General features: G+C 37.0%; 1 protein-coding gene across 1 annotated transcript in view; it reads right to left on the bottom strand.

Annotated features, from left to right (window-relative positions):
* Positions 1 to 402: 402 nt before the first annotated feature.
* Positions 403 to 17,433, bottom strand: part of LOC114892137 (protocadherin beta-5-like) — a 41,762-nt gene continuing 24,731 nt past the window's right edge. The window contains exon 3 of the mRNA XM_029216820.1: positions 403 to 1,002. Coding sequence (XP_029072653.1) covers positions 403 to 1,002 — 600 coding nt within the window. The remainder of the gene's footprint in view (positions 1,003 to 17,433) is intronic.

Below are 17,433 nucleotides of genomic sequence, written 5' to 3'. Positions count from 1 at the left end.
ACACCAGCACGGTTATGTTGTGCTCGGTTTTCAGCCTGGGGGTTCCCGTGTCAGTGACGGTGATGGTGATGTTGTACTCGGCTCTTTTCTCTCTGTCCAGAGAGCTATCGGTTACCAGGGTGTAGTAATTCTCTACAGATGGCTTCAGGACGAAGGGGAGATTGTCTTGGATGGAGCACACCATCTTTGCATTGTTTCCTGAATCTCTGTCTCGAATCCTAAAAACAGCTATGACTGTCTCAGGTGAGTTTTCTTTAATTGATGTAGTAAGTGATGACATGAGTAGTTCTGGTGGATTGTCATTTATATCTGTTACCTGAACCACCATCGTATGTTTTCCAGAAAGTCCTCTGCCATCTTTGGCCTGAATAGTTAATGTATAAATTTGCATTGCCTCATAGTTCAATTCAGCTTTAAATGAAGATTGCCAGATGTTGGATTGATTTGAAACGTTTTGAGAATTCTTTCAGTAGCATAAAAAAATGCATAAACTATTTCCCCATTACTTCCGGTATCTAAATCTCTAGCTGACATGGTGACAACCAGAGAGACAACAAGGCTATCCTCAGTCACCTGCACCTTGTAGAGAGACTGTACAAATTCAGGGGCGTTGTCATTGATGTCCAAAACCAGGATGCATACCAGGGCAGTTCCAGAGCTGGGTGGAGAGCCACCATCCAAGGCGGTGAGGAGTAAACTGAGCTCAGGCACCTCTTCTTGATCCAGCAGTCTATCCAGCACCAATTCAGGATAGATAATCCCCTCCCCACTATCATGGACATGAATGTGGAAATAGGCATTGGGGCTGATGGTGTAGTTTCTCAGGTTGTTGGTTCCAACATCTGAATCCTGTGCACTTTCTAGGAGAAATGCTGCCCCTGGAGTGGTAACTTCTAATATTTTCAAGGGAATCTCTCTATCTAGAAATACTGAAGAATGATCATTGATGTCTCTGACCCATAATTCAGCACGGAAAATCTGAAGAGGTTTTTCCAGTAACAACTGGAAAGGCAGCACACAAGGCTCTGTGGGGCCACACAGGTCCTGTCAGTCTAATTTCTCATTTAGAAATAAATCACCAGTAAGCGGATCAAGTAGTAAAAATCCTGTATTCTGGTCTGAAATGATTCTAGGTCCCCGGGCTGATAGTTCCCCCAACCCCGGGTCATTTGCTAGGTTGGCCAGAAAGGTGCCTTTTTCAGCTTCCTCTTCCACAAAATACAGTAGTGGTTCCCCACCAGCCCAAGACACTTGTAGAAATACACAAAGAAATAGTACTTGCCTTTGCTGCACAGCACGCTCCACTCTGGCCTCCATTCTTTGTTTAACCAGTCTTCAAAAACCACTTTTTCTCGGCCTCGAGCAATTCAGAAATGGCATCAGCTGAATCCTTAGAAATGAGCTGGATCATAGCAATGCTTGTGGGGAGGGATCCCCACTTTCTCCCAACACCTATTACCACGGCTTCCTTTCCTCGACTTTTCTAGTCTGGTCAGCTTTCCTCTTAACACTGGAATCTGCAACATTCTTTATGCGAATATTTTGTTCTCTTTTTAACCTGCAGCGCCACCTTGCGTTTTGTGGATGTTACTCCCAATTTCAGGAATAGAACAAAAAGATGGCGGATTAAAGGAGCTGGAGTAGGATTTTTTTTTCCCCTTAGTGTCTTTGCTGTTTCATTTCATATTTTCCCTCAACTGGCCACAGTAATCCTAGTTTGTAAATGCTTACATCGTATCCGTCTCTGTGAGTCTACATTCGCAGAAAAATAAATCAGTCTTTTTCCTTAATTTAGGTGCACAAAATTAAACTCTGGCTTCCCACCAGCGGTTAATCCTAAGAAAACCTTTTCCTGTTTTTAAGATTGATAGTAAAGAATATATAAGAAAATGAAGTCTCCATCAAAAAGTCAACATATATTGGTTGAGAGCCTTTTGTTTATTTGTAAACTGCTTAACAATAATGCTGTACACCCTTCAGAGTAACTGGCCTTTTTTCAGTTTCTTGTGAATTAAATAATCCTTCCAGTTTCAAGGTCTTCACTCTTCACCGCAATATTTTTTGGAACATTTTCTACCCCCCATCCTCCACCCTTCACCTGATTTAAGTACTATGTATATGTTAGTGTTCACATGACTGGCATTTCCAAGAGTATGCAATGAATACTCTTAAAATTAATAGTAGCAAGCCTTTGTGGAAGTGCTCCTAGTATTTCATCTTTAACTATGATGGCTGATCTCAGTTTGGGGTAAATGCTCTATTTTTTGTATCAAAAAAGTTTTCTTATTTTTCTTTAATATTTTAGAGTAATTTTTGACATCTGTTGAAATTTATTCTTTAGCTTTTTAATTCTTGAGTTCTTGATATAAATGACATTTAACCATTACATATTATTGTTTTAATGCACAGATGGATTTGATGAGCCAGCATAGTTTTAGGATTTTTCTGGCCCTTGCTGCTCTGTGTGTATACATGAATGTGTGTGTTTAGCTTCTATGGTTTTGGTATTAAACTATCCTGGCCTTGTAGTGTGGATTAGGAAGCTTTCTACCTATTTTTATGTAACAGAATAGTTTTTATAATTATATTATCATCTGTTTCTACATGCTTTATTGCAACTTGCCTTTTAAATGGGTTGGGTTTGGGTGGTAAATCTATGATTATCTTTTCCATTTTACTTTTGGTTATTAATCTGTTCGGGTTTTGTTTCTTTTTAAAGTAATTTGTAGTTTATTTTTAAAAACCATTTATTTTATTTGGATTTGCAAACATTTTGGTATTATGTTTTCATTGCATTATTTATCTCTAGTTATAACTCTATTCTTATTAGTAATATTTAGTACTTTATCTCCTTTTTATTCTTTTTTTTTGTTTTTGGCAGTATAGGACATTTTAAAAAATTTTTATTTATTTGGCTGCACCGGGTCTTAGTTGTGGCACACGGTATCTTTAGCTGTGGCATGCAGAATCTAGTTCCCTGACCAGGGATCGAACCTGGGCCCCCTGCATCGGGATGTGAAGTCTTAACCACTGGACCACCAGGGAAGTCCCCTCCTTTTTATCCTTGAGGAGACTTGCAAGATCTCTATTTTACTGATCTTTTAAAATACACTTTTTTCAAATAATCTTTGACCTTGATTCAAAATCAAATAGTACTAAAAGGTTTATAAGAAAATACAGTAGTCTTCTGCACTTTCCCTCCTCATTTTCCTAGCTCCCTTACCAATAAGGAGACTTTTTTTTTTTTGAGGTAACATTGGTTTATAACCTTATTTAAGTTCCACGTGTACATTACATTTTGACTTCTGTATACACTATGGTGTGTTCACCACCAAAAGTTTAGTTTTCAACTACACAGTTGACCCCCTTTACACATTTCATCCTACCCCTACACCTCTTTTCTGGTGGCCACTACTCTGTTCTCTATATTTTTTTGTAATTAAAAATTTTTTTTTTTGCCACGCCACGTGGCATATGGGATCTTAGTTCCCCGACCAGGGATCAAACCCACACCCCCTGCATTGGAAGGGCAGAGTCTGAACCATTGGACTGCCAGGGAAGTCCCACTACTCTGTTCTCTATATCTATATGTTTGTTTTTGTTTGGTTTGGTTTGTTAGTTTATTTTGTTTTTGGTTTTTTATATTTCACATATGAGTGAAATCATACAGTATTTGTCTTTCTGCTTCTGACTTATTTCACTTAGGATAATATCCTCAGGGTCCATCCATGGTGTAGCAGATGGCAAGATTTCATCTTTTTTGTGCTGAGTAGTATTCCATTGTATGCGTGTGTATCACATCTTCTTTATCCATTTATCTGTCAATGGGCACTTAGGTTGTTTCCATATCTTTGCTATTTTGAATAATGCTGCAATGAACATGGGGTGAATATATCTTTTTAAATTAGTGTTTTCATTTTCTTTAGGTAAATATCCAGAAGTGGAATAGCTGCATCATAATGGTAGTTCTATTCTTAGTTTTTTGAGGAATCTCCATACTGTTTTCCATAGTGGCTGCACAAATTACATTCCCACCAACAGTATATGAGGATTCCCTTTTCTCCATATCCTCTCCAACATTTGTTATTTCTTGCCTTTTTGATAATAGCCATTCTATTGGGTGTGAGATGATATCTCACTGTGGTTTTGATTTGCATTTCCTTAAAATTAGTGATGGTTGAATATCTTTTGATGAGGCTGTTGGCCATCTCTTTGTCTTCTTTGGAAAAATCTCTGTTCAGATCCTCTGCTCATTTTTAAATCAGGTTGTTTTGTTTTTGTTGAGTTATATGAGTCTTTATATATTTTGGATATTAACCCCTTATTGGATATATGATTTGCAAATATCTTCTCCCATTCTTTAGGTTGTCCTTTTGTTTTGTTGATGGTTTCCTTTGCTGTGCAGAAGCTTTTTAGTTTGATGTAGTCCCATTTGTTTATTTTCGTTTTTGTTTCCCTTGCCTGAAGAGACATATCCGGGAAGAAATTAAGACCAATATCAAAGAGCATACTGCCTATGTTTTCTCCTGGGAGTTTTACGGTTTCGGGTCTTACATTCAAGTCTTTAATCCATTTTGAGTTGATATTTATGTATGGTGTAAGATAGTGGTCTAGTTTCATTATTTTGCATTTGGCTGTCCAGTTTTATCCCATGTCCCCTGCATTGGCAGGCAGATTCTTAACTACTGCATCAGCAGGGAAGTCCCACATTTTTTTTCTTGAAGTTAATGATTGCCTTGCCTTTTCATTTGCTTGGTTTTCTTTAGATATGTCACCTATTCTTCTCACACTTCCAATTCCTCTCAATACAATTTTCCACATGGTCATTCCCATGTCTCCTGAGATATCAATTCTCCTTAAAATTGAGTGGTTGCTCCCTACGTCTGCTGCATAGGTCTCATCCTGGAACTTTCCTTTGCTGTCATTCTTGGAATTCCCTTTGCCTTTTATTCTGATTGGGTTTCCTATTTCAAGGATTTTATTCTTCCTCTTTTTTGGTTTATTCTATAGCTTTAAGAGATCACATCCTCCAAGAGTTTCATCTGATTGAAGATATGTCAGGGGACTTGCTGATGATATCCTTCGAAATGCCTGTCTCTTGAGTCATACAGCTCCAAACTGGACTAGTTGTTCACTATACTGGAGACAAGTGTCATCCTGGGATCATCCTTCAACATCATGTGGAGATTCATTTTACTTGTTCTGCTTTGGTTTTTGTTTGTTTGTTTTGTTTTGTTTTAATATTTATTTATTTGGCTGCACCGCGTCTTAGTTGTGGCACGTAGGATCTTCATTGCGGCATGTGGGATCTTTAGTTGCAGCATGCGGGCTCTTAGTTGTGGCATGTGGGATCTAGTTCCCTGACCAGGGATCGAACCTGGGCTCCCTGCACTGGGAGCATGGGGTCTTAACCACTGGACCACCAGGGAAGTCCCTCACTTGTTCTGCTTTGGATCATCTCTTTTTGCTTTCTTCTTCCTTCCTCTCTCCTAGATTACTCTCACATTTTGATAGATATCTTCTAGTAGTTTCCAGAGAACAGTGTATGAGAGGTAAATTTTGTTGTGACCTTGAGTGTATTAAATTATCTTTATTTTACTCTCAAACTTGATTATAAGTTTGACTGATTATAGAGTTTTAGGTTGGAAATAATTTTTCTTCAGAATTTAAAAGTATTTTGTCCATGAGCTCTAAATCAGTGTGTTTGTTAAGAAGTCTAAAGTGAATTTTATTTTATATCTTCTTTTTGAGACCTGTATTTTTAGTTCTTCTTGTAGTATATTGTCATTGTCCCAAACATTTGAAAATTAAACACTGATGTGTCTTTGAGTTTATTTTCATCCATTGTACAGGACAATTGGTAAGCAGTTTCATCTAGGAAACTAATTTCCTCCTGCTCTTAGAAATTTTCTATTTTCTCCAATTTACCCTATTTTTTTGCTTTGCTTTTTTATTTCTTTTTTTTCCATTGAGAAAAGGGTTTTCATAAAGTTTTTATCAATTATATAACTATTTGGAAAAAGATAAAATTAAGATCTATTCCTTACATCATACTGCTTTGTTTTTATTTCTATATTTCTTCTTAGAAACTTTCTTTAGGAGTCTCATTCAGGTGTCTGTTCTTGATTTAGTTTGGGAGACTAAAGAGCTCAGTAATAGTTTTGAGCGTGTTATCAGGGCTTGTCCATTCTGATTATTACTCTAAGGTGAACTGGGAGCTCTTGTTGTTGGAGAAACCTCAGTGTCAGTGTGATTAGGTCTTTTCACTTCGACTGGTCAGATTCCCCAACTCTTTAAAAATCTCCTACCCAAGAGAAAAACGTATGGATTGAAAAGGTAAAGGATTGAATGGGGGAAGTGGAGTGTAGGCCTGCATTATTCAGGATAGGTTAGGTTATGCTTCAGTACTAAACAGTTACTCCAAATCTCAGTGATTTAACACAATGAAGGTTGATTTCTTTCTCACACTACATGTCCCATACAGTTCAGCATGGGACCCTCCTCATAGCTGTCAGTGAGGGATCCAGGCTTCTGGAGACTCCCATCTCCACAAAGACTTTCATGATCACTATAGTGGGCAAAGTAAATGTGTTAAACCATGCACTGTCTCCAAAAGCTCCAGCCCAGAAATAATATATTTCACTTCTCCCATTTTAATGGTGAAATGAAATTACTTAGCCACATGTATTTTAAAGAGGAAATAGAATTGAAATTCTACCATGTGTCTGAGGGGAGGAGAACTGAAATATTGGTAGTTGGTCCCAGTGACTAAAATAGTATTTTAACAATCAGCATTCATGTTTAGATGGTCACCTATTTCCACTACGCATATTACCCCTGCCCTCAGTTTTGACTGTGGACCCTCTAATATGGTGACTCTCTTTTCCTTCAGTCATCAGAAAACAAAACTCCAGACTTACGCTAGGGATGGGAAAGTAGGTTACTCCATGACTGGAGTCAGGGAAAGTGATTTGACCATTAGAGATTTAACTGATTCTCAGGCAATTTTAACACAATTCTCCTTATTTGGCACCCTGTCATCATTTTCAGAGTGTCTAGGGCTGATAGTTCTGATATCCAATACTTCTGAAAATCCTGCAGTCTAACAATGATTGGTTCTCAGCTTTTCCTACTTCAGGATGGGTAGTTGGTTTATCAGTTCTACTAAGTTATCCATCTGCTTTCCAGCTATTAAGATTTTTATCTGCTGTCTTATACCTTATTCTCTCCATCCTTATAGATTTATATTTTTGAAAATATCTCTTCACTTTTGTGTTAGTGCATTTTTAGAGAGAGCCAAATTAAAGGCACATGTCCAATCCACCAATTTATCTCAAAACACCCTTGAATTTTTCAGAGAAATAGACTTGTGTTTAATTGGTCAAATCTATGTGGTTTTTATTCTATTTAACTAATTTATGCTTTTATAAATTCCATTTATTTTATTTTCTTTATTTTTAAAATTGTTTTTCTTGAATCCTGAGTTGTTTGCTTAGCCTATTTGTTCTCAATAAATCTTGATTTCTAAGAAATGCATGTAAGTTTCACAATTTTCTCTATTCATTCTTTGATTCTTACCTTAAATATCACTTTATTTAAAAAGCTTACTATATCAGCTAGAATTATGTTCTATATAATTTTAGCCTGAAATAATAGAAAAACCCTAACAACAACTGCTTATACAAAATAGAATTTTATTTTTCTCTCATAAAATAAGGCTAGTGGCTGAAATGCACTGCATGATATCTGGGACCCAGTCCCATTCCATTTTGTTGCTTTACCATCTTCAGGACATGACCTTTACCTCACAGTCCAAGACAGCTGCCTAATATCCAGCTATTACACTGCCATTCAGACCAACAAATAGGAGAAAGGGAAAGCTGTGCCTTCCTTTTTAAAAGGCTGCTTGTAAGAAGTATTCCATGGCACTTGTGCTCATGTCTCACCGGCCATAACTTAGTTATAAGACCATACCCAGCCACAACAGAAGTTGGAAAGTATAATCTATAGCCCACATATCCACATGGGCAGCTAAAAATGAGAAGTCTGTTAATAATAAATAATGAGAGAACATATATTTGGGTGAAATTAGTAGTCTATGCCATACCCACTCAGATCACAGCTGTAGCCCCCACTACCCACTAGGAGGAGATAGGATCAAATAAATTGCCTGATTGGATTGGTTTTTAGAGGAGCATATGATTGTATTTCTCCATATTGGTGGTGTGTTTTATTTATTTATTTATTTTAAAAATTTATTTATTTTATTTATTTATTTTTGGCTGTGTTGGGTCTTCGTTGCTGTGCACGGGCTTTCTCTAGTTGCAGTGAGTGGGGACTACTCTTTGTTGCGGTGCGTGGGCTTCTCATCCCGGTGGCTTCTCTTGTTGCAGAGCACAGGCTCTAGGCGTGCAGGCTTCAGTAGTTGCGGCACACAGGCTCAGTAATTGCGGCTTATGGGCTTAGTTGCTCCACGGCATGTGGGATCTTCCCGGACCGGGGCTCAAACCCGTGTCTCCTGCATTGGCAGGCGGATTCTCAAGCACTGCACTACCAGGGAAGTCCTGGTGGTGTGTTTTGTAGCCAAAAAATTCTTGTTCCATTGAAAGTTTAGCCCTCAAAGCAATTAAGTACTAAATTCAATTTCTGGGACAAGATCCTCTGAACCAGTGATGCTTCCCTAGTGTGCTATTGGCACCTGTCATCCATTCCTACTTCTTTTTATTAACTTTTAAAAAATGTAGGGTCTGCAAAGTTTAAAACTCCATTTTACAGACTCCTTTGAATTATTATTCTGGATGTAAATTAGATTTTACCAGTGAGATGCCTTCACATGAGCCTTTGAAGACAGGCAAAGGTCATCTTCATGTTGTCATTGCTGCTGACCAGCAGGTCAGAAGGATGTGAGTGCTTGCAGCCAAGTCAGCATTTCTGTGTCTAGCCATCAGTTTCATGGGGAACTGGAGGCCATTGCGGCAGCCAGACTCTATGTTCCACTGTGTAGTCACCAATTTTGGAGGTGGGAGAGGAGAGGCCGTTGTGGGAGTAACAGTTTGGGTAGTAGCAGCAGCAGCAGCTTCCTAATTTCTCTGTGGCAACAATGGTAGTATGCCTTCAAAACCAGTAGTTCAGTGTTGATTCTCGCTTCTGCTTGTCCAGTTCTTCTGATTTTGTAAGCAACTAATTCCCTCTATAAAATTTCTTTTTTTTCCTTTAGTTAGATGTACGTAGAATGGTTTCTGTTTTTTTGTTTTTGTCTTGAACTCTGAATAATTCAGTTTTATACCTTCACTTGAATTATAAGGAATAGGAGCTTCTCAATTAGAGTTTGTAAAGGAAAAGATGTAAAATATAAACTCATTAAGCAGTTAAGGCACTATTCTCTTAAGCTAACATGTCTTGGTTTGAGAATAGGGAAGAAGGAAAAATTATGGGTGCACTCCTGAGAGACTAAGGATGAAAATTTTAATAAATTTAACGTGTATATTTTTACAAAACAGAGCATGGTCTAAAAGTGAACCATAAACACTTTCTTTCGCCCCTCACAGGCAACATGGTAGATAAAAGTTACTTTTAAAATTTAATTATCTGTGGAGAAATAAGAAAAGGGCTCAACATCACATACATTTTAAAAGATGATAACTGGCTCACATTGTTTTTTTGTTTTTGGCCACACCACTCAGCATGTGGGATCTCAGTTCCCCCGGCCAGGGATGGAACCCGTGCCCCCTACAGTGGAAGGATGGAGTCTTAACCGCTGGACTACCAGGGAAGTCCTTGGCTCACATATCCTAAACGATACATAGTTAGGTGAATGAAGCAAGTATCAAATAGTGTAAATAGTATATAAGCATTTTATAAATAAAATATTTTGTTAGTTTTTTTAAAATAATTTTTTTATTTTTGGCTGTGTTGGGTCTTCGTTGCTGGGTGCGGGCTTTCTCTATTTGCGGTGAGCGGGGGCTATTCTTCATTGCGGTGCACGGGCTTCTCATTGTCATGGCTTCTCTTGTTGCAGAGCACGGGCTCTAGGTGTGCAGTCTTCAGTAGTTGTGGCACGTGGGCTCAGTAGTTGTGGCTTGCAGGCTCTAGAGCTCAGGCTCAGTAGTTGTGGTGCACAGGCTTAGTTGCCCCGTGGCATGTGGGATCTTCCCGGGCCAGGGCTTGAACCTGTGTCCCTTGCATTGGCAGGCGGATTCTTAACCACTGCACCACCAAGGAAGCCCTTGTTATAGTTTTTAAGTTTATAAAGCCAGACAATAAAATAACAGATTGAAATTTATTCATTAATTTATTCAATACTCATTCATCCATAATTACTTCAGTATGTATTTTTCTAAACACAGTAGAAAAACAGCTCTCTCCCTGAGGAGCTTATAATTTAATGGGGAAGGGAGATCATTGATTTGACTGGGCAGAATACCCAATGAATGGAACATTATATTCAGTGGATTCAAATAAAAAGTAGCCTAATATGTCATTGAAATTGTGGCAAAATTGAGTCTTCAAATTGAAAAGACATTAGGCAGAGCTTTTTATTTCTGAAACTGATGAAAATTCAGATGAACCTCATGTGGAAAACAATAAAAAGTGATGGACAAGACTTTTTAAAAATCACTTTAGGGAATTCCCTGGCGGTCCAATGGTCAGGACGCTGCACTTCCACTGCCAGGGGCCTGGGTTGGATCCCTGGTTGGGGAACTAAGATCTCGAAAGCCCCATGGTCCAGCCAAAAAATGAAATGAAATAGAATAAAATTTTTAAAAATCACCTTAAAATATTAAAGAGGTGAAAATAGCCTAATTTTTTTTGGGGGGGGTACGCGGGCCTCTCACTATTGTGGCCTCTCCCGTTGTGGAGCACAGGCTCCACATGCACAGGCTCAGCGGCCATGGCTCACGGGCACAGCCGCTCCGCGGCATGTGGGATCTTCCCGGACCGGGGCACGAACCCGTGTCCCCTGCATCGGCAGGCGGACTCTCAACTACTGCACCATCAGGGAAGCCCAATAGCCTAATTTTTGGTGGAAGCCTGTAATAGAAGGGTAAACAGTATATCAGAATAACAAAACTTATTATTCTTTCAGGGCATGTGAAAACATTTTCCCTTGGGCTTTGATTTGAAGCGATGTGAGATCAAAGAAATACAAATCAAGTCTCAGGGCCAGCCAGATGTGCAGCATATTATATGAAGATCCTCCCCATTTTAAGGGACCCTACAGGGCTACATCCACAATATAAACACAGTGTAAACACCAAAAAAATCTAAACCTGCTCCCTCCCCTCAACTCCAGGGAATTATATAGAAGGCTCCATGGTGTTAAGTAGAGCAGAAGAAAGAGAAGAGAAAACATGCCTGGGAAATTGTAGCTACAGAGTGGGCCTCATGTGTGTTTGTATTTTGAATCTGCATAGGTTGACTTGCAGGAAACCTTAAGCTATAACTTGGTTTTTGATGGTCCCCTATTTATAGTGTTTCTATCCTGGCTAAAACAAATGAAAACCACTTTTGAAAGATGGAACATGCAACCAAGGCTTTGAGGACACCCTACAAATAAATTTTCAGGTGCAGTCAACCATATAATTCACACGAACAAACAGACAACATAAATGAGAAGAATAAGAAACAATACAGCAGAAATAGACCCATACAAACTTAAGATGTGGGAACTATCAGACAGATTTAAAAACCATTTATACTTACCATATATAAGTAAATAAGTGACATACTTGAAGCTGCACAGAACAGATTGAAAGGGTACACTGAGCTTCAGGGAAGATAATACAGAAGTATCAAAATTAAGACATAACCTGATAAAGATAATGAATTTCAAGGGTAGAAAGCAAGTCATCTACAGATGAAGAAAATAGCCTCAGACTTCCGCTCATCAACATTTAATACCAGAACACAATGGAAATGTCTTCAGGGCTCTGAGGGAAAGATATTATGGCTCAATAATGTTATACCTAGCCGAGATGTTCAAGTACAAAGATAATAATGCAGCATACAGGAAAGAATTTATAAAACATTGCATTAGCATTCATGAGCGCTTATTGAAAAAAACTACTTAAGGATAAAATTCAGTCAATTTATAGATGAACTGAGAAACTGATGAAAGGGTTAATGTAATATTTGGTATCAACAAATCTCTGAAGAAAGCTGACTGAAGAATTTTATACCCAGCTAAATAACACTTCTCAAGCATGTGATAATTCAAGAAATACAGCACCTATAAACTCTTCTCTAAAGGATTACACCTGATGAAATCCAGTAAACCAAGAGATGATGCACTATAAATAATTCAGGTTTGGGGAAGCTGGGATAAAATAACTGAGAGTAAGGATGGCATTATCATTTCCGGTTTGAGCATACCAGTTTATCTCAATTCCCCCCTGAAACTTCATTTAAACAATAGAGAGCAAAGGTTTAACATAAATGAACCTATGAAGACAAAAAAATAGAAGAATAAACAGCAGGGGAGAAAAGTCACTAAAATTTTTGGAAGATGCAAAGTATACAGACAATTGGTTATGGACAGATTTTACTTTTTTCTGTTGTCAAATGAGAGTAGAAAGTAGGGGTGCAGGTGGGTAGGATTAATAAGAAAATCAAATCCAGCCAAAGTAATGATTCATATTGAGGGTCCAAGGAGAGGCTGAAAACAACAGTGGCTGAAAATCTGTACAAGGACTACATGTATCTGAGAATTCCTTCCCCAGTCACTGAAGCAAGGTGCCCTCCCTTTTCTCTTAGTGGCAGGAAATGGGAGGTACACTATTTGTAGATGTTATATAGACAGGGCTGGACTGAGGGACACGAGCACAACTGAGAGTAGGGCTGAGACCTTATTGAGAAGAGTATTAAAGAAATTCTACATACTGATTAAGACCCCATTTCCAACCAATGAGCTCTCAGAGCGCTGAGTGCCTTCTTTATAATACCTTCCACCACTACTCCCATTCTTACTGAATTCTTCTCTGGAAAACAACATAGGCCCAAGAGAAGAGATTTACAGATATTAACTTTTGGTCCCCAAGCAAAATGTTTTTTCCTATTTAATTATCCTAAGGTGAGATCCACCACTCAACTAGTCCCACCCAAACATGCAGTGCCTAATCAGCTTTTTATTGTCTCATGGAAAAAGAACAAAAACAAAAAACAGACAGCCAAGCAGCATAATACATAAAAAGGAAAGCCTCTAACATGAGAGTGGAGAACAAAGAGAGGATAAAAGTAATACTAAAGAAAAATGAAATGCTAGGATTAGAAGAAAAATTTTAAAAACCTTAAAATTAATTAAAATTAATATCTTCAGAGGTATAAGAAAAGACCAAGTCTCTGTGATACAATAAAAGGCTGCCATTGATTGATAAATACCTAAGTGTAAGGGCTAAAACTATAAAACCCTTAGAATAAAACATAGGTGTAAATCTTCATGACTTTGGATTAGGCAATGATGTTTTAGATATGACACCAAAAGCATAATAAGCAACCAAAGGAAAAAAATAAATAAATTGGGTTTCATTAAAATAAAAAAATCTTTTGTGCTTCAAAGGATACTATCAATAAATTTAAAAGACAAACCACAGAATAGGAGAAAATATTTGTAAATCATATGTCTAATAAGGATCTAGTATCCAGAATAAAGAACTACTCCAACTCAACAATAAAAAGACCAAAATCCTATTTTTAAATGTGCAAAGCATTTGAGTGGATATTTCTCCAAAGAAGATATTCAGATGGTCAATAAGCAAATGAAAAGATGCTCAACATCATTTGCCATCTGGGAAATGCAAACCAAACCACAATGAGATACTACTTCACACCATCTAGGATAGCTATAATCAAAAAGAAAATAACAAGTGTTGGTGAGGAGAAACTGGAACCCTCCTACACTGTCAATGGGAATGTTAAATGGTACAGTTACTTTGGAAAACAGTTTGACATTTCTTAAGAAGTTAAACAGAGTAACTGTATTTATGACCTAGCAATTCTAATTCTGGGTATATGCCCAAGAGGATCAAAAACATACATCCACATAAAAACTTGTACATGAATGTTCATAGCAGCATTATTCATAATAGTGAAAAAGTGGAAACAAACCCAAATGTCCATCAGCTGATAAAATGTGGTACATCAATACCACATTAATATTATTTGGCCATAAAAAGGAATGAAGTATTGATATGTGCCACGACATGGATGAACCTTGGAAACATGCTAAGTGAATGAAGACAGACCCAAAAGGCTACATGTTGTATGATTCCATTTATATAAAATGTCCAGAACAGACAAATCCATAGAGACATAAAGTTGATTAGTGGTTGCCGAAGGCTAGAGGGAGGACAGAAGGGAAAGTAACCACTAATGGGAACCAGGTTTCTTTTCAGGGTGATGAAAATGTTCTGGAATTAGACAGCGGTAATGATTGTACAACTGTTTGAATATACTAAAAACCACTGAACAGCTTTAAAATGTGACTGTTAGGGTATGTAAATTACATCTCAATTTAAAAATTAAAAACTAAAAAGCTATAGAAAGAACCTTCAGAGAACAAGAGCTTTTTGAGAGGAAAACTATACTAGCAAAAGCTTAAAACTCAATCAGAAGTGTTAAAAAATAGGTTGAGAAAATCTATTAGAATCCAGGGAAATAAAGACAAAAATAGTAAATAGAGAAATGTTAAGAAAAATTAAATATCAACCAAGGAGGTCACTATACAACTAACAAGAGTTACAGAATAAGAAAACAAAAAACACTGAATAGAGGAAATCATTTTTTAAATTACACACACACACACAAATCCCAAATCCTGTCTTAGTCTAAAGAACACATTACACAAGATTGACAAATCTCATTGGGTATTTATCACAATAAATGACAAAATTCTTACACTATGACACGTAATTAAGAAATTCTACAACAATGGAGGTAATATATAATGACCTAATTTCATCTTGAGCGAGGTTTCTCAGCTACAACACTATTGGCATTTGGGGCCATATACTTCTTTGTGGGCAGGGGGCTGTCCAGTGCATTGTAGAATGTTTAGCAGCATCCCTGGCCTCTACCCACCAGATGCCACTAGCACCAGCTCCTCCACTTGTGACAATCAAAAACGTTTCCACACATTACCAGATGTTGCTGGGTGGCAAATTTGCCCCCAGTTGAGAACCAGGGATCTAGGAAAAAAATAGGTCTCAGAAAAAATGGGTAATCAGAATGTTGAATATCTCAACATTGGAGATTAGAAGACAATGAAGCAATGCCTTCAAAATACTAGTAGCAAATAATTCCTCACCTATAATTCCACATCCAACAAAATCAACAAATCAACATTTGATTTTATAGCATCCAAAATTTTCAGATGTTCAAGTTCTGAATAAATTTGTCACCAAATATTTTTCAGGAATTTAGGGGGGTAAACCAATAAAGAGGAAGACATAATAAATGCAGAAAATGAAATCAAACACACGAGAGAGAGAAAAGAAATTTCCAGGATGAAGGGTATAGCAAACCCCAAACTGCCAGCCGTGAAGTAGGTCTAGAGAGAAAATAGTGTACAATTGAGCAGGAGTCTGGGTGGCTCCACAATAGCTCCAAGAAAAAATAATGGAACTGAGAGTTTTTTTTTATGGGCTTAATAATACAATGAGGAGCTTTAGACTTTAGAAAGTATGGGGATAACTTTAAAATATGTACATAGAAAAATTTACACCTATGTTTTCTTCTAAGGGTTTTAAAGTAAAGTGGAAAATGAGGCAATTATTAACTTAAGAGTAAAGAAATAGAAACAAAATCTTAGAGCAATATGAGGTTTGGGTCTAAGTGATATGTACATAGTCATAATTATTTAAACACTATTTAAACAGAATAATGATATCGGTATGAGAGAGGATGGGGTAGAAGAAATGTGCAAGTTTGTGTGTGTGCCCTTTGGAAGTAAATGGATAATATCTAAAACTTAAATTTGAGAAACAGCATTTTGTAAGCATATTATTTAGAAATATGGAGGCAAATATAATGGGGGAAAAAACAAAAGGTTCAAAAGTTGTTACCTCTGGACAGACTTGAATAAGCTTGAAAAAAGTAGCATTATATGACGACTTAAATATTTGAAACATAAAATGTCTAAACAATTATGAAGATTATCCTTTTAAAACACATTGTAAGTGTTATAAACATTGTTAAGGTAACTACATATAACAAAAGTATAAAGTAAGGTGAGGGGAGGAGGAAGTGTAAGAATGTTTATTTGCTTGTCTTTCAGCAGGCAGTTGATTATTGCTAATATCTTAATATGCACCATACTCCTGTTTGTTAACCTTATAGGGAATATTTACCTAAGCTTAAGCAAGTTCTATAGTTTCATATTATTTTTATTATATTTCAGTAAAATCTGATGGTTTTAATTATAAAGAAGCAGTTTCTTACAGATTCGTTTTATAAAATTATTTCCATCCAGCTAGTAACTTATAAGCATCATAGAAATACTTTAGAATGATGATGACATTGATAATTATTCATGAGTGGGAGAATCATGGTGTTAATTCACTTTCTTTTTTGGTCTTATTGAATATGTTTGAATCATGTGACTACATATTATTTTAAAAGAATGAAAATCATTATTTGCATACTAAAAACCATTTATTATGAAAAAGAAATCATAACTCTACCAACATTTTTTCTATTTAACTGGGATTAAGTCCTTTTAAATTATGGCAGACGGTCTAAATAATATCAATTTTGTAAAAGAGAATACTCAGAAAACATCCAGATAAAATATTAGTTTATTTGAGGAAAGACAATAGTGTTTTCAAAACAACACTACAGAAATCCAGCGATATTCGAGGTCACAAAATTTTTTGCATAGGTGAAAATTATTTTTAAACCTAAAAGCCATCATTTACAATAGCCTGACATGCTATGATAATCGTAAAACATAATTCAGTTAGTCATAACAAGATATCAACGAACAAGCTCAAATATCAGGAATCTGAAAACATTTGTGACTTCCGAAAATCTGACCACCAAAAAACTGAGACCATTTCACCATTTAATGTCTCATCTCACATGCAAAATGTGAAGGGCTTAAAAAAAAAAAAAGACAGCAACAATAAAAAACACCTAGAGATTCTGAATGTAAAATACTTCAAACTATAAATATGACAAAACTTACGAATGAGTGAATATGTAAGCTCTATGTGAATGAAAGGGTTGGAAATTAATACATTAGTGAATATGATCATTTATCACGTCTTGTCAAGTGAGATTCTTAATTGAACCCCAAATGGTTTCTAAAGTTCGAGTTTTCCTCGGTGTCCGTACCAACCCCTTCACCCATGATGTTGGGGACAAGAGGTTTCAGACACTTGAACTCCCTGGTCCCGGAGCCTCCCGTCAGACACACCTCGTACTGGTAGCTCTGGGACA

Source organism: Monodon monoceros, unplaced genomic scaffold, assembly GCF_005190385.1.
Source record: "Monodon monoceros isolate NGI ecotype Baffin Bay Population unplaced genomic scaffold, NGI_Narwhal_1 Super_Scaffold_12, whole genome shotgun sequence".
Taxonomy (NCBI): Eukaryota; Metazoa; Chordata; class Mammalia; order Artiodactyla; family Monodontidae; genus Monodon; species Monodon monoceros.
The sequence above is the reverse complement of the archived record's forward strand: the minus strand, read 5'-3'. Positions and strand labels throughout refer to the sequence as shown.